This window comes from Bufo gargarizans, chromosome 1, assembly GCF_014858855.1.
Source record: "Bufo gargarizans isolate SCDJY-AF-19 chromosome 1, ASM1485885v1, whole genome shotgun sequence".
In the NCBI taxonomy this organism is placed as follows: Eukaryota; Metazoa; Chordata; class Amphibia; order Anura; family Bufonidae; genus Bufo; species Bufo gargarizans.
Genome location: NC_058080.1, coordinates 587186786 through 587207539, shown reverse-complemented (window position 1 = coordinate 587207539; position 20754 = coordinate 587186786). Strand labels below are relative to the sequence as shown.

At 40.6% G+C, this 20754-nt stretch overlaps 1 protein-coding gene and 1 long non-coding RNA gene across 6 annotated transcripts in view; one reads left to right on the top strand and one right to left on the bottom strand.

The window, feature by feature from the left end:
* TAOK3 (TAO kinase 3) overlaps positions 1 to 5663 on the top strand; it is a 195499-nt gene extending 189836 nt beyond the window's left edge. For all 5 annotated transcript variants that reach the window (XM_044275825.1, XM_044275823.1, XM_044275827.1 and 2 more), the window contains exon 21: positions 2945 to 5663. In XM_044275825.1, coding sequence (XP_044131760.1) covers positions 2945 to 3106 — 162 coding nt within the window. In that variant the 3' untranslated portion in view covers positions 3107 to 5663. The remainder of the gene's footprint in view (positions 1 to 2944) is intronic.
* On the bottom strand, positions 3260 to 20513 carry LOC122924581. The gene is made up of 2 exons (XR_006387411.1): positions 20353 to 20513; positions 3260 to 7497 (listed from the first exon to the last, which is right to left on the bottom strand). It is a non-coding gene; the product is annotated as an uncharacterized LOC122924581 (long non-coding RNA).
* Positions 20514 to 20754: the final 241 nt, after the last annotated feature.

Below are 20754 nucleotides of genomic sequence, written 5' to 3'. Positions count from 1 at the left end.
TAAAGATAATACAACCGTCGGCATCTGTTCTGAACGGATCCGGTTGTATTATCATGACTGAAACGTTTTTTGCCTATCCATGACAGATGGGGTACTTTCACACTAGCGTTTTTATTTTCCGGTATTGAGTTCCGTCCTAGGGGCTCAATACCGGAAAAAAATGATCAGTTTTATACTAATGCATTCTGAATGGAGATCAGTTCAGTCCCTCATAAAAAATTTTGGCCGGAGAAAATACCGCAGCATGCTGCAGTTTTCTCTCCAGCCAAAAATCCTGAACACTTGCCGGAATGCCGGATCCAGCATTAAATTTGCATTGAAATGTGTTCCGGCAAAATGGATCCGTTCTTTCCGTCCGCGCATGCCAGACCATTACATTTATGAAAAAAAAAAAATACCCGTTCGGTTTTCCAGATGACAACCGGAAAGACTGATCCTGTATTGCAATGCATTTGTGAGACTGATCCTCATCCGTTTGTGTCCAGAGTGCTGGATCCGGCAGGCAGTTCCGGCGACAAAACTGCCTGCTGGAATCCTCTGCCACAAGTGTGAAAGTACCCTTACTGGTCAGAGTTTTTTTGACGCCAAGCGTAATGCTGCAGACTACGTTATTCTTGCCGTTAACAAGGCCTTATTTTGTTTCTCTTATTTAGGGCTCATTCAGGCAACCTGCAATTTTGCGGAGCAGGTGCGGACCCATTAATTTTAATGGGGCTGCAAAATAGGCGAACAGCACACAGTGTGCTGTCTGCATTCGTAGTTCCGTTCCGCAGCCCCGCAAAAATGGTACTGGCCATATGCGGTCTGCAAAATACAGAATGCACATGGACCTGTAACCGTATTTTGTGGACCGCAAAACACTATAGCTATCTGAATGAGCCCTTATCTTCAAACACGGTCTCCAAGAGCCGGAAAAAGTTAAGCCATCTGTTACATTAAAATCAAATATGTGGTGGAAATCTATGGAGGAATATTGGAACCTTGGTAAATGTCCCATTCCTAGTCCAAGCATGTTAAATCCTTTTCTTTTGAGATGTCATAGACATATTGATGGACGCCCATCGATTCTATCTAATAAAAGAAGTTGACCGCGCTCCTATAAACTTTGCAATTAAATTGATTATCCTAGATTTTTATACTGATAACCTATCAATATCTGATCAGTAGGAATCTGACACCCAGGACCCCCGCTTATCAGCTGTTTGAGAAGGCAGCAGAGCCATGGACTTCTCTCGGTTTTTCCTATGCCAATGACGATATGTTCATTTCACGTGGCCCAGGCGCAGCTCCTCCCCATTCAAGTAAATGGGGCTGAGTACAATACCAAGCTCGGCCGCTATACAATGTACAGCACTGTGCTTGGTAAGCTGTGAAAAATAGCTGATCGGTGGGGATCCTGGGTGTCAGACCCCCTAGTGATCAGATACTGATGACCTATCCAGAGGATAGCAGTAAAACATAGGTAGAAGCAGCACCACGTGGTCCTTGGTCGATGTATCACACGATGCAACAGCCTCACCAGTGACCCACGATCCAGCAGGCCATGAACATAGGCGAAAAACAAATTGGCACCGGCAGCATCTCACATCATCCGAATTTTTATTACGACCTCAAGACATAGTACAAAAATGCAGCAACGTTTCGGCTGATACTCCGACTTGACAAAGGCTGAGTATCAGCCGAAACGTTGCTGCATTTTTGTACTATGTCTTGAGGTCGTAATAAAAATTCGGATGATGTGAGATGCTGCCGGTGCCAATTTGTTTTTTGCCTATCCAGAGGATAGGTCATCAGTATACAGATGTAGAAAAAACCCTTTGAAATGTCAGTGTTTACCGTTATTCTGGTAAAGCAGAACATTTGTCACACTACAAACTGCCATAGATTTCAGTTTAGGTTCACCCAATGCTGGACAATGTTTAATTTATGATGAGGCCTCCACCTTGGTATAATAAAGTGAATTGTCTGGCAGTGAAGGGGTTATCAAGCCCGGCATACCACTTGCCTGTCTTAAATCTCCCTTATTGTGTCTTAAGTCAGTACATGTAAGTGGGCATTCACACGACTGTATCCATTTTGTGGTGTGCAAATCGCGGATACCGTCTCTGTGCATCCCACACTTTCCCCTTCAGACAAGAATAGGACATAGTGTTTTTTTTTTGTGTGGCCATGAAACAGACCTACGGTGCACAGCACACGGTGTGCCGTCCTTCTCTTTTGCGGCCCCATTTACATGAATGGGTCCACATCTGACCCACAAAAAATGCAAGCCGAAAATACGGTTGTGTGAATGCCCCCTTAACCATAGGCCCTGGTTTTGCCAGTAACTCTGGGTGCATCACATTTACAATCCTATCAAATAAACGTTCTTCCTGTACATCTTTTTCCAGAAATAGAGGTCTGATACTTTAGGGCTTCTCAGCAATTCTGTGCTGTGAGAAATGCAGCTTGGAATAAGTATTCTAGCATCCAGAATAGCAGACTGTGCACTGCACGCTCACACCGTCCTCCAGCAAAGAATTTATATTAATATACATACTCTAAAATCTGCTACTCATCTTCACCGACAACCCTTTGCTGGAAACTCCTAGCAACAGGTGATGTCATCACTGGCCGCCTCTGACTGGCTGAAGGGATCCGGCCAATCACCGAAGGTTAGAATTCCCAGCTATGCCAAACAATGTGCTGTCGCTGCAGTTCATTGCAGCCCATGACTTTGTCTGGTGCAGTACTTAGCATCCTTCTCCACGGACCCTTAAGTATGTGCATAAGAAATAAAGCCTTACACTTAAATTTGAGATAAGCTTCACGAAGGGATGAAAGTAGCGCATGAACAGTGCAGATTCGAATGTTTTATTGTACCTGGAATAAAATAAGGAAAAAAATAAATAAATGCTGAAATGTCGATCAGTAGCATGAAAGGGTTATTTCTTACTTGTTTCAGATTGAAGAGGAGTTGGCAGCCCTTCAGAAGGAGCGCAGTGAGAGGATCAAGCATCTTTTTGAACGCCAAGAAAGAGAAATTGAAACCTTCGATATGGAAAGTTTACGGATGGGCTTTGGAAATCTGGTGACGTTAGAATATCCCAAGGAGGACTATAGATGAGAGAGGCCAGTTTTTGCCATTCAAATAAAAGAACAATAATATTATTAACAATGACAGCAAGGAGAACCTGCAAAACGTACATTCCCCATTTTAACGGGCGTGCTCTCTCTCTCTCTCTCTCTCTCCCTCCCTTTCTCTCTTTTTCGCACCTCCTCTCTCTTTCTCTATCTATCTCTGACGTCCGTCGGACACTAGTGCCTGTAATTCTTTTTACTCACCAGGGTGCCTCTGGGCAAATCTGAGCACGGAGCAAGCTCCCTGGCATACCTCTCAAGTGTCCCTGATTGTCACTCAAAATTTCAATCCATCAGAACATTGGTGCTTGTTATACAAACCGAAGATTCAAACAGCGGGAAGGAGTCTTGAAGTAACAGTTGTGTTTTGTGTCGAAACTCTTCCTTTATTCATAACCCCTTTTGTGGAAAGAGATAACTTGATTATTCAAAGTTTTGTCCATGATGTTCCTTGGGGAAAATGGTGAGAGGTATGTGCTATTATCTCAGTGTGAGGATTAAGAGGTATGTATTTCCTATGCCTCTGTTGGAGGGCTTGTGAGGCTTATGTGTCTATTAGCCTGTATTTGGACCAAGGTGAGAGGTGCGAGTCCCTGGTGTCTTGAGTACTCTGAGGGGTGAAAGCTATGTGTTCACAGTTCCTCTGCTGGGACTCGCCTATGTGTCCTGCAGTACAGTGAAAAGTCCTACTTTGTGGAAGATGGCTGCCCACAATTTTAGTCGGTTTCATAACCCATGATGCACAACAGTTGTCGAAGTCTGTGATTAACCCCTTCAGCCCTGAGCCAGTTTAGTGGTGGTGTTTAAGTAAGATCTAGTTATGACTTTTACCTTCTTGGCACTTTCAGAAGTTTGGTTAGCAAGAAAACACCTCTTATGCTGGGTCAGCATCCAGTGAAGACAAAAACCTTCCAATCTTCTAAAGTGCCTCACACTTCAAACTAAAACTCAGGGATGAAGAGATTAATTTATTGATGTTCAATAACACATTTGAGAGACTAGAGAGAAAAGAGGAGATAAAACGTAACGACAAACCAACAAAAATGTGACTATCTGTTGGTTCCTACAAACATTTTGTTCTGTTAAAGTACAAGCAAAAAAAAATATATACAATTTAATACATAAGAGAGAGAGAAGCATAAAACTGCAGCCTTAAGGTTACTGCTGCTGCGTTAAACATTGTTGTTTTTTTGGTATTTGTTCGTCAGGAATAAAAAAAAAAAGAAGAGATTTTATTAAACTATTGAGGTTTGATACATTTTACAGAAACCAATCATGTTGTATATATATATAGACATATTGTTGGGGGGAGAAGCAGAACTGGGGTGGGGTTGTTTGGGCAGATGGGGTGGGTAGAATGTCTTGTGAAAATATATAATTTTTTTTTTCTTCATTTTTTTTTTCATTTATTTTTTTTTTTATATTATTTTGAAAACTTTTGCTGGCAGGAGCAGAAATTGACTTTGAATTTTCAATGCACTTTTGGCTCTAAATCAGCGGTACTTTCTACTCCAGTCCTGGTTTTCTTATATGTATATACCAGATGTATTCTTTACTGACATAAGGCAGCTGGGAAATTAAGACCAAAATACACTATTTACTCAAAAGCTTTGGTACCTTATTGTACCAAAGGATAACTTTTGCTAAACCTTTGCAATATATTGCTAATGTATACCAGGATGTAAAAAGAAAAAAATGTTTATTTACACTGTGTATCTGGTAATACAGCAGTTTGAACATTGGTAAAAAAAAAAAAAATGATTGTATTTTTCATCCCTCTCCTCCTATAGGTTGTATTTGAGCGTCCTTGCCTAAGCACAGTCAATTCATGTGCCTAGGTATAGACGCGACACTTATAAAACTGGACTTGAAAAGAGTACTCAAGGCGAAGGTTTACAATTATTCCTTCCCTAGGCCTGATTTAGATGTTAACTCTTAATTTTAAAATATTAACAAGCTGTGAATAGATATGCCACTATGGCTACATTTTGTATATACCCGATTCCCACCATTTTCGTTTTGATCTAAAGCTTGGTAAGAATGACCCTATCTATTTGAGAGCACCTGTTCAAAACTAGTTTTGGCCCACTGAATTTTATTTGGAACTTTCAAAGCTGTGAGGACACGAGGGATGGATGTTTGATGTTTTTGTTTAACTTTTTTTTATACTTTTTTTTTTCCCTCATTTTTCTATTCTGTTTTGGGAAGGGGCATTAAAATTTAATAGACGATGGCTGTGATGTACTGAGTCAGTGTTTCCTCAAAGAGCAGCGTTTTAAAGCATTCGTAAAAATGGATAAAAAATATAAAAAAATAAAACATCTTCTATAGAGAAAATATTTTTGAAGATGAAAATATGTAAAGAAAATGCTGTTAGACGATTAATGTATTGTATTTGTTCAAGAGTATTATTAAAAAAAAAAAAAGACAAACTTTGCAAAGTATTTTTGCCACAGATGAGTTGGAGACTTTATTACAATTGTTAACATTTGAATCAGATAAAAAATATTCAAAGTCTCAATCAATAAAAATTAATGTTAATATTTTTTTTTTCTCATTATTTTTTTTAATAAAGATATCCTGGTCGCCGCCATTCATAGTGGCAATTACAGCTTTATCCTGTTTTGGATTCCAGTTGTCCAAATTTGTAATGATTTTATTACCTCTACTCTGGCTTAGTACATCTTGGTCCTCATGAATTAGATGGAAAGACGTCCTCTGGTATTGACATTTTCAGTACATATAATTTAATTCAGTTACTAATTCATAGAATCGTCTGTTCTTTATGGATCTATGTAACTGTATGTTCACAAAGAGACACCTTTTTTGCCACACTGCACCTGTCACATAAAAAGTGTACAATTTTGAAACTCCTAATAGTTGAATTTTTATTTTGTGTTTTCTTATTTCATGACTATTTGCTTTGAGTTCATAGAATGAATCTATTAACAGAATATTTTATACGGAAATTTGACCATTATATTGATGATGATTTTTGGACACCAAAGCCAGTATCTGAAAAAAAAAATATCAGATTTGTTTTCATCATTTGAGTGCATCCCTGTAATGATGAGAAACCTGAATTTAAGGTCAAACATATACAATATTTTGCAGTATTTATTTAGTTTTTGGGAATTGGCACAATAATACACAAATAAACCTGAAAATTGATGCAGACGGATTTATTATTTGTGCTAAATCAAATATTTGAAGAAATATCTAAAATTCCTGGACCAACTTAAAAATGGTGGTGTTTTGTGTATGACGATGTATTAACTGAGCCTGGGAATTGTAAGTGCAATATTTATACAGATCTTCTAGGAGCTGGAATAGAAATGTAAAACCAGGACTGGGTACGTAAATCTGTATTATGGAGTTCAATAAGCTTTCTGCAGTGTATGATTTCATCTACACCTTTCCATAAACTGTGCTCATTTGGGCCCCACTCTCTTTGGAACAAAAACAAACCTAACCTTTGTGGCTGCAGGCTTTTTACCTTTTTCCCAAGCAGCTCTAAATAGTTCATTGCTTTAAATGAATAATGGTACTGTAATTTTGTTGCTGCTATTGGGACATATGACTAGTGACGCAGCAGTGCTTTTTCTCTATAGCAAAGGAACAGTATCATTTTGTCGAATAAACCTGTTCTGAAGTAAAGGTGCTAACATTGTGTGGAACTGGGTGGAAGAATGATTGATTGTTTATGCTCCTTTTTTTTTTGTGATGCCTTTTGGAACAGAAACCATGCGGTATACAGATGACATTAGTCAAACCATTGTGCCCTCATTCCATTTTGTTACTACAGAATGCTGTGCTGTAGTTAAGACTTTACTGTTACATGCCATGTTAAACACTGAAGCGTACCCTTCGATACAGAAGGGCATTTTGTGTGGCAGTAAAGCATTCTTATAAGCTCTTTCAGTCTCTTTGGCAGTCTATTATTTCCAGTCTTCTCTTTACGTATGGTGATTGAATGGATTGCCATCTACTGATGCGTTTTCTACAGTGTACCACCTTCTTGTTTCAAATTAAATGTAGAATTATTGCAACACTTAAAAATACAAAATGGGTGCTTACCCTTCCTGGTAATGCTTGCGCTACAATGTTGTGTGTGTGTTTGTGCGTGCGTTTTTATCCATTGTTTTACATGGTCATTACTATGCATTGTGTTACATGTTTTAAAAACTCTGCCTCTAGAGGCAGATGTTATATCACTGCCGAAGGACCCAGTACTACTGGGTAAATGAAGGATCTTTTAATTGTGCTTTTATCAGGTATATTCTTGCACTTACTGTTCTGAAGAAGTTGTACTGCTGTTTTTTGTGGTTATTTTAATTTTTATTTTTTTGCCGTGAAGTTGTTCTGTACGTAAAGAACCTTATAAGGTGGCTTTGTGGGATATAATGGACTGATGCCTCATGTTTCTGTATATGCTGTACATGTTCTCTCATTACACACCTCTGGAGCAGTGCAGAAAGTAGTGTTCTGGGGGTGTGATGGTGCTTATTGTCTGTATGGTCTGCAGCCTCAAAAATGTATTGAAGCAAAAATATGTAAAATGTTTATGCTTCTGGCAGAGCCTCACTGTGCAGGCTTCTACAGCACAGCATAAACATTTATTTATTTTTCTGAAGGGACTCTACCTTTAAATTGGCCAGAGAGTGGACTCTGAATAAGCACAGCCCATTTCAAAGCAATGCTCTGCTCCACTGGTTTTGCTGCTGTAACAGTTGTTAAGCAGAGGGTGTGTGCACACAGCATCCCAGCGCCCACTGTCCCACTAGCACAAAAACCACACGGGGACCGTGGCCAAAAATCATGTATTTTCTGTATAGAATGAATTTAAGGAGAGATTTTACATATTTTCTTATTGTATTTTAACAGCTGTTATTCAGATCAAAAAAATTAAACTTTATCTCTCTCCCTCTTTTGTTTATTATTTATACATTTTTTTTATTTATGTAATTATTATATATATATTTTTTTTTTGTTCTTTTTCCAAACGGGACGAGGGATTCTTCTCCAGTTCAGTATTTAAAGATGGGAAATCTTAACGCAATCAGCCCAATCTTTCTTTAATATATATTTATTTTTTTCCCTTCTGCCCTGTCCCCCTCCTGTCTTTTTGGTCTTTTAAATATTACATTATCCACGTTTTCAAGCTGTGTATTTTCTTACAATAAAAAGAAAACGTTTAAAAAAATCGTTGAAAGAAAAAAAAAGGCTTTTAATTCTTTTTTGCATGCACTTTAAAAGAGAAAATGCGTTTCAGGTCCTTGGTGGGGGGGGGGGGGAGCAGGCGTGACTCACTGTCGGAGATATTTTAGTATATTTGTAAATAAAAAAATGTTCATCACCTGCCTGTCTCATCATTTGTAATGAGGATTTCATTTGTAAGCCGGTATTGTGCCATTCAGAAAGTATTATTTTCAGTTAAGAAAAATCTTTAATGTTTTGTCACAAAAATGTCTTTCATTTTTTTAAATATTTTTAGAAGCAATATATTGTGCTATATTGTCTTCAAAGGTAAGTTTTAACTTTTAAACATCTTCACCCAGAAGAGAAGTCTACAACCTGGGCACTGAATATACGGTATGTTAAGAATAAGTACTTTTGAAGAACATTTAATTTGTTTTACACTACAGATGTACTACATTTCACAATACAAACTGCATATAGATCTGAATTTAGCATGATGAGCCTGGTAATTACTTTGAGAATGGCTGTCTTTTTGAAAGTTTTCCATCCTGATATTAAAATAAGCATTTTCAGTCCAAGTGCATTCATGGTTAAACTCTGTCTCCTCCCACCTATCCTGACACTCTGTTCAGTACAAGCTGCAGGGAGGGGGTACAATGGAAGAAGCTTACTAGTTTACCAAGGTGAGTAGAAATTGAGTTTAGCACATGGGTACATTTGGACTCACTAGCTTGGCTCATAAAAAAGTTATTTTATCATATCAGACAGGACAGGAAAACATTGAAAATACATATTGAAACAATATTTCATTTAAAAAAAAAAAACATGGTAGCAAAAGCTCAATTCCCATTTTAACAAACCTAACTTAGAGATCTGCCGGCTCTCCTAGCATGCCTATTTTAGTAAATACTCTTAAAATCGCATGATATAAAAATCTATATATCTCTTTTCTTAAATCTGTGTTGTGCTTTTCTTTTGTTATTCCTCCAAGAGATTTATGAATAAATTTAAAACTAGGTGTTAACAGTTCCCTACACAGTCTGGCACTTTCCAGTTAGTGCCCCGAATGGTAACACCCAGATGTCAATGTATTCGTGGATGTTCAGGATGAATAACAGGAATGGCACAATGCAGAGTTATGAGAAAATTAATTATGTGGAATGGAAGTATTTACTAAACAGTCATATCAGGAAGGGCCTCCATTAAGGGGGTTGTATATTATTGGAAAAACATGGCTGTTTTATTCCATAAGCCCACAGGGTATCTGGAGGTATAGGAAATATATGTACATAGTTGTGTGTTTAAAGTCGTATGGGAATGTATGGCATTCAACGAGATATGCCATAAATGTCCAAAAAGTGCGGGCACAATCAGGTGCAAGATTGTTGTTCCTTTTTGTGGGGAGTAACAATATAGGGGGTTTTTTGTATTTTTGCTATAATTTTGGTTTTATGGTATACATGCCTTTTAATTTTTGCAATTTATGCTGCGGTTTTAATTTTCTTATACTAGGTGGTAGGAGTCCCATCTTATTTTGCTATGGGGCCCTATGAATTAAAGTTAACCCCCTGGTAGCTGCTATATTCAGTGCTTACCAGAAAATAATTTTTGGGGAATAAATACATTTTCACAGGTGCTCGCAGTCTGCCTTCACTATGTAAAGAATCATACTTACCTGTTCCCTGCCGCTCCAGTTCTGCGCACTGGCTCCCATGTGTCCAGTTCACAGGTTGGGCATGATCGTGTGCTCTGCTGTAGCCAATGACTGGATTTAGCAGTCATATGTCCACAAAAGTTACATCACTGCTAAATCCAGTTATTGGCTGTAGCAGAGCAGATGATCATGCCCATGCAGGGGACTAATTAAGCCACGGCCTGGAAGATGGACATACAAGAACCAGCAGACAGGACCGGATCAGCGGGGAGTAGGTATGATTCTTTCCATAGCAGAGACAGGCTGTGGGCACCTGTGATAAGTTACTTGTTCCCAGATAGCACCTTTTAATATGGTCTAACTGTTCTGTCTAGCAGTTTTGAGATGACTGCAAGCGTGCCCGGTAGTGAAATTCATCCTTTTGGTCTTTAGAGAAGAAACTTACTATTGAGCAAGTGCAGCACAGTTTCAGGCATTGTAACTACGGGCCTTGGAGCAGCATGAAGATACCTAGTATAGGGGACAGGAGAGGTGAAAACTGATTTATGTATCACCACTAGAACATCCTGCTGATCACTCTTTTTGATTAAAAAAATAAAAAGGCCTTAGATTAATAAAACACAAAATATATTTGATTAACCTCTCTAAATTTGAGTTAATAAATTGATTACTTTAAAAATCTGTTATTAATATTAAGTCCGAGTCCATTTCTACTAACTCCAGCCAAAACTAGCTTTGACTCAGACTCCACAGCTCTGTGCACTCCAACCTCTCCTTTCAGGGTGGAGCCCTAAACATGAGCAGGACCCAGAGGTATAGTGATGAGAATGTACCGTATTTTTCACCCTATAAGACGCACCTAGGTTTTAGAGGAGAACAAAAGGGGGAAAAAAATTACCTCAGGTCAGACCAGCAATCAAACCCCCAAAGTTAATCAGACCTCAGCTTACAGCCCCAATCAGACCCCCAATGCCTCAAATCAAACCCTTAACCTTCAGCCATCTATCAGCCCCCATATGTCAGCCAGCATCCCCAATATGTCAGCCAGCATCCCCATATATCAACCCCTATATATCAGCCCCCAGTGCAAATAAAATTAAAAAAAACCTCACCTCTCCCGGACGCCACCGCTCCTCACCATCGTGATCCTCTTCATCCTGCTGTTGGCTGTGTGCAGCCCTGCACAGCCGAGCTGAGGACCAGGAAGCTGTGAGTACAGAGCCTTCACTGCTTCCCGGTCCTCCGATACTAATGAAGCGCTTCCATAATGGAAGCGCTTCATTAGTGTTTGCCCCTTAAGACGCAGGGGCATTTTCCCCCCACTTTTGGGGGGGGGGGGGTGCGTCTTATGGGGCGAAAAATACTGTAATTTGCAGATACTCCAATTAGAGATGAGCGAATTTCATATTTTGAAATTTGTTCATGCTTCGTTTGGTCGTAAAAGCAGAATTGTGTTATGGATTCCGTTACCACGGACCATAACGCAATTCTATGACGGGGAGTCCTCTCCTGCATAACGGAAACGGGACTGATCTGTTATGCAGGCCATAGACTTCTATTATGACGGAATGCCTCTAAAGGCATTCAGTTATGCATTCCGTCATAGAATTGCGTTATAGTCTGTGGTAGCGGAATCCATAACGCAATAATGCTTATACCAATAAACGAAGTGTGAGCGAATTTCATAACCTGAAATTCGCTAATCTCTAACTCCAATTTTTTTTTTTATAATCTTTATTTTACATAATATAATCATCCAATTATAGATCTAAAAACTAGTACAGAATTACATCCCTGATACCCCAGCCTGGTGGCTCCAGACATTAGTTAATATTGTATATATAAAAAAAAATCACATAAGTCCATCAAATTCAACTAAGGCATAGGTGGGGATGGGAATTTTAGAAAAAGGAAGTGAGACCCAGATTTCTACACCTTTTCGTAAGCATTAATGTAATTTACTTTTAAGAATTCATCTAAGCCATTTTCTGGAACTGGAATGATCTACAGTCTGAATACGGAAAGACCTAAAGGACTTAACGAATTTAGCAGTTTTACATGCTTCATTGACTAAGTAGTCACGTACAATGCGACAAATACGTGAATGGATGTCTGCTGTCTCATCATGCATCAGTAGTAATGGCATCCGTCACCGCACACCTAGTTTATGATCCCCCTTGGCGTCCGATAATGGTTCACTGATAGTTTTTTTTTTTTTGTTTTTTTTAAAGGAAAACAGACAATTATCTGAATTGTTTTTTTGTTTTGTTTTTTTTATCCTCCCTAATACTCACTCCCAGATATATGAACAGCCTCACAGTTTGTCTGTTTGTTGAGCTGCATATATGCATCATGTCTATACTCTTTTGATATGTCCTACTCATTACTCCTTTTTAGGCTTGGTCTTGACCCCCCTGTCTTATGCTTTCAGCCACCTTTAGCTCCCCCATTAATCCACATTAAGGAAGAGAGACATACATACATATGAACACTTGGCTTGAGGAATGGATGGAGGCACGATGTTTAGCCACGCCCACCTCACCCTCATTGGACCAAGCGGACAGCGCCTTCTCCCTCCACACTAGGGTGCAACAGTATATATTGAGCAGAATCGGCGGGCGCGCATGGCCACCGTAGTGCCGATCCGCTGCACAAAGACATGTGCAGCGTTCCGGCGCCGATTTAATAGCTACATTTTTCCTCTCGGCCCTCTGCCCTTCTGACGAAGTGCCGTATTCCACTAGGGCTCTCTCATTTACCGTCTCCTTTAGCGGCCTTACTAACACCGCAGTACGGAGCACACTAATTCTTTCAGGATAAGAGCATGTGACGGCAGCTTTTACTGTGCTATTTCCCACAGTTTTTGTTACTTCGAGCCTAAGTACACATTGGCTCCTAGGCTTGTTTGCCCCCTGATAGCGGCTTGTTAATACCACTTGTGGGAGGATAATCCTTTTTCAGTGGGGAGGCACAGTGGATATACTGGACCAGCAGTGAGAACACTCCATAAACATTGGGGAGTTTCTCTGCTCAGCACTGGTATCCAGTCTATATCATGCGGGTATTGGGACATGTGGTTTACATTTTACACACCTGCTCATGACCACTAACTATGTGTGGGAATATGCCGTTCACAACACACTGTGTAATAAAAGTTGGGGGCTTTTTCATATAAAGCAATCCCTCAGCAGTGTGGTGACGGTGGTATTGGAAGCTGGGTTAACCACTGCCTAACGCAGATGTGCGGTCCGGAGGTGGCAGCCCTGCGCAGAGTCACGCATATATGCGTCATCTCGCGAGGGCCGGGATTTCCTGTGAACGCACGCACACAGGCGCGCGCGCGCTCACAGGAACGGAAGGTAAGCGAGTGGATCTCCAGCCTGCCAGCGGCGATCGCTCGCTGGCAGGCTGGAGATCTGAATTTTTTAACCCCTAACAGGTATATTAGACGCTGTTTTTATAACAGCGTCTAATATACCTCCTACCTGGTCCTCTGGTGGTCCCTTTTGTTAGGATCGACCACCAGAGGACACAGGTAGGTCAGTAAAGTCGCACCAAACACTACACTACACCCCCCCCCCCCCCGTCACTTATTAACCCTTTATGAATCCCTGATCACCCCCCTGTCAGGCTCCGTTCAGACGTCCGTATGATTTTTACGGATACATGGATCGGATCCGCAAAACACATGCGGACGTCTGAATGGAGCCTTACAGGGGGGTGATCAATGACAGGCGGGTGATCACCCATATACACTCCCTGATCACCCCCTGTCATTGATCACCCCCCTGTAAGGCTCCATTCAGACGTCCGCATGATTTTTACGGATCCATGGATACATGGATCGGATCCGCAAAACACATGCGGACGTCTGAATGGAGCCTTACAGGGGGTGATCAATGACAGGCGGGTGATCACCCATATACACTCCCTGATCACCCCCCTGTCATTGATCACCCCCCTGTAAGGCTCCATTCAGACGTCCACATGTGTTTTGTGGATCCGATCCATGTATCCGTAAAAATCATGCGGACGTCTGAATGGAGCCTTACAGGGGGCGGGTGATCACCCATATACACTCCCTGATCACCCCCCTGTCATTGATCACCCCCCTGTAAGGCTCCATTCAGACGTCCGCATGTGTTTTGTGGATCCGATCCATGTATCGATGGATCCGTAAAAATCATGCGGACGTCTGAATGGAGCCTTACAGGGGGGGTGATCAGTGACAGGGGGGTGATCAGGGAGTCTATATGGGTGATCACCCCCCTGTCATTGATCACCCCCCTGGTAAGGCTCCATTCAGACATTTTTTTTGGCACAAGTTAGCGGAAATTTTTTGTTTGTTTTTGTTTTTTCTTACTAAGTCTCATATTCCACTAACTTGTGTCAAATAAAATCTCACATGAACTCACCATACCCCTCACGGAATCCAAATGCGTAAACATTTTTAGACATTTATATTCCAGACTTCTTCTCACGCTTTAGGGCCCCTAAAAAGCCAGGGCAGTATAAATACCCCACATGTGACCCCATTTCGGAAAGAAGACACCCCAAGGTATTCCGTGAGGGGCATATTGAGTCCATGAAAGATTGAAATTTTTGTCCTAAGTTAGCGGAAAGTGAGACTTTGTGAGAAAAAAACAAAAAAAATCAATATCCGCTAACTTATGCAAAAAAAAAAAAAATTGCTAGGAACTCGCCAGGCCCCTCATTGAATACCTTGGGGTGTCTTCTTTCCAAAGTGGGGTCACATGTGGGGTATTTATACTGCCCTGGCTTTTTAGGGGCCCGAAAGTGTGAGAAGAAGTCTGGGATCCAAATGTCTAAAAATGCCCTCCTAAAAGGAATTTGGGCCCCTTTGCGCATCTAGGCTGCAAAAAAGTGTCACACATGTGGTATCGCCGTACTCAGGAGAAGTTGGGCAATGTGTTTTGGGGTGTCATTTTACATATACCCATGCTGGGTGAGATAAATATCTTGGTCAAATGCCAACTTTGTATAAAAAAAATGGGAAAAGTTGTCTTTTGCCAAGATATTTCTCTCACTCAGCATGGGTATATGTAAAATGGCACCCCAAAACACATTGCCCAATTTCTCCTGAGTACGGCGATACCAGATGTGTGACACTTTTTTGCAGCCAAGGTGGGCAAAGGGGCACATATTCCAAAGTGCACCTTTCGGATTTCACAGGCCATTTTTTACACATTTTGATTGCAAAGTACTTCTTACACATTTGGGTCCCTAAATTGCCAGGGCAGTATAACTACCCCACAAGTGACCCCATTTTGGAAAGAAGACACCCCAAGGTATTCCGTGAGGGGCACGGCGAGTTCCTAGAATTTTTTATTTTTTGTCGCAAGTTAGTGGAAAATGATGATTTTTCTTTTTTTTTCTTTTTTCCTTACAAAGTCTCATATTCCACTAACTTGCGACAAAAAATAAAAAATTCTAGGAACTCGCCATGCCCCTCACGGAATACCTTGGGGTGTCTTCTTTCCAAAATGGGGTCACTTGTGGCGTAGTTATACTGCCCTGGCAATTTAGGGGCCCAAATGTGTAAGAAGTACCTTGCAATCAAAATGTGTAAAAGAAAAATGGCCTGCGAAATCCGAAAGGTGCACTTTGGAATATATGCCCCTTTGCCCACCTTGGCTGCAAAAAAGTGTCACACATCTGGTATCGCCGTACTCAGGAGAAGTTGGGGAATGTGTTTTGGGGTGTCATTTTACATATACCCATGCTGGGTGAGAAAAATATCTTGGTCAAATGCCAACTTTGTATAAAAAAATTGGAAAAGATGTCTTTTGCCAAGATATTTCTCTCACCCAGCATGGGTATATGTAAAATGACACCCCAAAACACATTCCCCAACTTCTCCTGAGTACGGCGATACCAGATGTGTGACACTTTTTTGCAGCCAAGGTGGGCAAAGGGGCACATATTCCAAAGTGCACCTTTCGGATTTCACCGGTCATTTTTTACACATTTCGATTGTAAAGTTCTTCTCACACATTTGGGCCCCTAAATTGCCAGGGCAGTATAACTACCCCACAAGTGACCCCATTTTGGAAAGAAGACACCCCAAGGTATTCCGTGAGGGGCATGGCGAGTTCCTAGAATTTTTTATTTTTTGTCGCAAGTTAGTGGAATATGAGACTTTGTAAGATAAAAATAAAAAATCATCATCATTTTCCGCTAACTTGTGACAAAAAATAAAAAGTTCTATGAACTCACTATGCCCATCAGCGAATACCTTAGGGTGTCTACTTTCCAAAATGGGGTCATTTGTGGGGTTTTTCTACTGTCTGGGCATTGTAGAACCTCAGGAATCATGACAGGTGCTCAGAAAGTCAGAGCTGCTTCAAAATGCGGAAATTCACATTTTTGTACCATAGTTTGTAAACGCTATAACTTTTACCCAAACCATTTTTTTTTTTTATCAAAGACATGTAGAACTATAAATTTAGCGAAAAATTTATATATGGATGTCGTTTTTTTTTTTTGCAAAATTTTACAGCTGAAAGTGAAAAATGTCATTTTTTTGCAAAAAAATCGTTACATTTCGATTAATAACATAAAAAGTAAAAATGTCAGCAGCAATGAAATACCACCAAATGAAAGCTCTATTAGTGAGAAGAAAAGGAGGTAAAATTCATTTGGGTGGTAAGTTGCATGACTGAGCGATAAACGGTGAAAGTAGTGTAGTGCCGAAGTGTAAAAAGTGCTCTGGTCATGAAGGGGGTTTTAGCTAGCAGGGCTGAAGTGGTTAATATTTGCTGCATCCCTCCTTCCATAACATCCCACTATTGCCCGTCTCTAGAATAAGAGAAACAAGTGTTTTGCCCTTTTTATACTAGAATTTCTAATAAAGATTTATTATTTTTGTTTTAAACTGCTTATTAGGCAGTGACATAAGCCCTTTTCAAAACTACCCACTGTTCTTTTTGTGACCACATCCGGAGGTAATCTATTCCACAGATTTACAGTAAAGAAGCCTTGATGACTTTGGAGACTGACCTTTTTTATTTCTCCAGATCGAGGCAATGACTGGATGTGGAAGGGGGGAAAAAAAAGCCAAAAAAAGAAAAGAAAATAAGGATACGCCCTATAATCATCAATCCCACATCTTATAAAAATCTCCCCAGTTTATTTGTAGTAGCAATAAAATCATATTTAACTGTATTCTGCCAATTTTCATTTGATTGAACCAATCCCGAAAGCCAAATCCTAAGGCTACATGCACACAACACTTTTTTTTTTTTTTTTTTTTTTTTTTTTTTTAACTGCCATCATATATCCATTTTAACCACTTAAGGACCACAGGTTTATACCCCCCTAGTGACCAGGCCCTTTTTTACAAATCGGCACTTCACAACTTTAACGGTTTATTGCTCGGTCATGCAACTTGGCACCCAAATTAATTTTACTTCCTTTTTTTTCTCACAAATACAGCTTTCTTTTGGTGGTATTTAAATGCTGCTGAGATTTTTCGTTTTTCTGATATTATTTAAAATAGACCGCGATTTTCTCAAAAAAGTGTATTAACTTTTTCTGGTAAAATTGTTTAAATATAATTACATTTCTATACAAGATTGTGTCAGAATTTATTGTGCTACATGTCTTTGATAAAAAAATCCAATAAGTGTATATTTATTGGTTTGCGCAAAAGTTATAGCATTTACAAACTATGGTACAAAAATGTGAATTTCCGCATTTTGAAGCAGCTCTGACTTTCTGAGCACCTGTCATGTTTCTTGAGGTGCTAGAATGCCAGGATAGTATAAATACCCCCCAAATGACCCCATTTTAGAAAGAAGACACCCCAAAGTATTCGCGGAGGGGCATGGTGAGTTCATGTATGATTTAATTTTTTTTTTCACAAGTTAGCGGAAAATGACACTTTCTGAGGAAAAAAAATAAAATAAAGTTTTCTGCTAACTTCTGGCAAAAAATAAATAAAAATCTCCCACAGACTCACTATGCCCCTCAGTGAATACCTTGGGGTGTCTACTTTCCGAAATGGGGTCATTTGTGGGGTGTGTTTACTGTTCTGGCATTTTGGGCGGGGCTAAATTGTGAGCAACCCTGCAAAGCCAAAAGCTACTCATTGGACTTTCGGCCCCTTTACGCACCTAGGCTGCAAAAAAGTGTCACACATGTGGTATCGCCGTACTCAGAAGAAGTAGGGCAATGTGTTTTGGGGTGTATTTTTACATATACCCATGCTGGGTGAGAGAAATATCTCTGTAAATTGACAACTTTGTATAATTTTTTTTTTTTAAGTTGTCATTTACAGAGATATTTCTCACACACAGTATGGGTATCTGTATACACCCCAAAACACATTGCCCTACTTCTTCTGAGTACGGCGATACCACTTGTGTGACACTTTTTTGCAGCCTAGGTGCACAAAGGGGCCCAAATTCCAATGAGTACCTTTAGGATTTCACAGGGCATTTTTACGCATTTGGATTCCAAACTACTTCTCACGCTTTAGGGCCCCTAAAATGCCAGGGCAGTATAAATACCCCACAAGTGGTTAGCGGAAAATTATATATATTTTTTTTTTCCTTACAAAGTCTCATATTCCACTAATTTGTGACAAAAAATAAAATCTTCTATGAACTTGCCATGCCCCTCACGGAATACCATGGGGTCACTTGTGGGGTAGTTATACTGCCCTGGCATTTTAGGGGCCCTAAAGCATGAGAAGTAGTTTGGAATCCAAATGTCTAAAAATGCCCTGTGAAATCCTAAAGGTACTCATTGGAATTTGGGCCCCTTTGCGCACCTAGGCTGCAAAATAGTGTCACACATGTGGTATCGCCGTACTCGGGAGAAGTAGGGCAATGTGTTTTGGGGTGTCTTTTCACACATACCCATCCTGTGTGTGAGAAATATCTCTGTAAATGACAACTTTTTCCCCTTTTTTTTTTTTTTTTTTTTTTTTTATACAAAGTTGTCAATTTACAGATATATTTTGCTCACCCAGCATGGGTATATGTAAAAATACACCCCAAAACACATTGCCCTACTTCTCCTGAGTACGGCGATACCACATGTGTGACACTTTTTTGCAGCCAAGATGCGCAAATGGGCCCAAATTCCAATAAGTATCTTTTAGGATTTCACAGGGCATTTTTACGCATTTGGATTCCGTGAGGGGTATGGCGAGTTAGTGGAATATGAGACTTTGTAAGAGAAAAAACAAAATAATTTCCGCTAACTTGTGGCAAAAAACAAAATCTTCTATGAACTCGCCATGCCCCTCGAAAGTGATCTTTATAGCGGCGCAGCGATTTTACGGTGTTTTTGCAGTGATCAGAAAAAATAATAATTCTGTCACTGCGGTGGGGCGGACTGAACGCAAGTGTGCGCACAAGATCAGGCCTGATCGGTCGAACCCTGCATTTTTTGTAGAGCCTAATGTACTTGTATAGATCTGATTGTGATCAGTCTTGATCACTTACAGATACTATATGGTACTAGTGCTGATTAGCGACAGCGATGGCGCTAATCAGTGACTGCGGTGGGCTGGGCGCTAACTACCTAACAAGTAGCTAACTGGCGGTGATAAGGGACCCTTAGGCCCCATTCATACGTCCGCAATTCTGTTCCGCATTTTGCGGAACGGAATTGCGGACCCGTTCATCTCTATGGGGACAGACTTTGTCCCGCTATGATTCGGAATTGCGGATCCGCACTTCCGTTCCGCAAAAATATAGAACATGTCCTATTCTTGTCCGCAATTGCGGACAAGAAAAGGCATTTTCTATATAGTTCTGGCAATGTGCGGATCTGCAAAATGCGGAAAGCACATTGCCGGTGTCCGTGTTTTGCGGATCCTCAAAACACATACGGACGTTTGAATGGAGCATTACAGGGGGGTGATCAGGGAGTCTATATGGGGTGATTAGGGGTTAATAAGTGACAGGGGCGGGTGTAGTGTGGTGATTGGTGCTACTTACAGAGCTGCCTCTGTCCTCCGTTGGTCGATCCAAGCAAAAGGGACCACCAGAGGACCAGGTAGCAGGTATATCAGACGCTGTTAACAAAACAGCGTCTAATATACCTTTCTGATGCGATTATTTTAACATCTACAGCCTGCCAGCGAATGATCATCGCTGGCAGGCTGTAGTATAACTTCCGAGCAGTGCGCTGCTGTGAACGCGCATGCGTTCACGCGAAATCTTGGGTCTCGCGAGATGACGCCAATAGGCGTCATCGAGACCTGAGAGAGCCGCCACACTGACTCCTTTCGGCGTTAGTGTGACGGCAAGAGGTTAAGACCAATGGTAGTCTGTGGTGTTATTCACTGGCCATTTTTGATGGCCAGTGAATGACTGGTGTTCTATCTTGTTCTGTACGTAAAGAACCTTATAAGGTGGCTTTGTGGGATATAATGGACTGATGCCTCATGTTTCTGTATATGCTGTACATGTTCTCTCATTACACACCTCTGGAGCAGTGCAGAAAGTAGTGTTCTGGGGGTGTGATGGTGCTTATTGTCTGTATGGTCTGCAGCCTCAAAAATGTATTGAAGCACAAATATGTAAAATGTTTATGCTTCTGGCAGAGCCTCACTGTGCAGGCTTCTACAGCACAGCATAAACATTTATTTATTTTTCTGAAGGGACTCTACCTTTAAATTGGCCAGAGAGTGGACTCTGAATAACACAGCCCATTTCAAAGCAATGCTCTGCTCCACTGGTTTTGCTGCTGTAACAGTTGTTAAGCAGAGGGTGTGTGCACACAGCATCCCAGCGCCCACTGTCCCA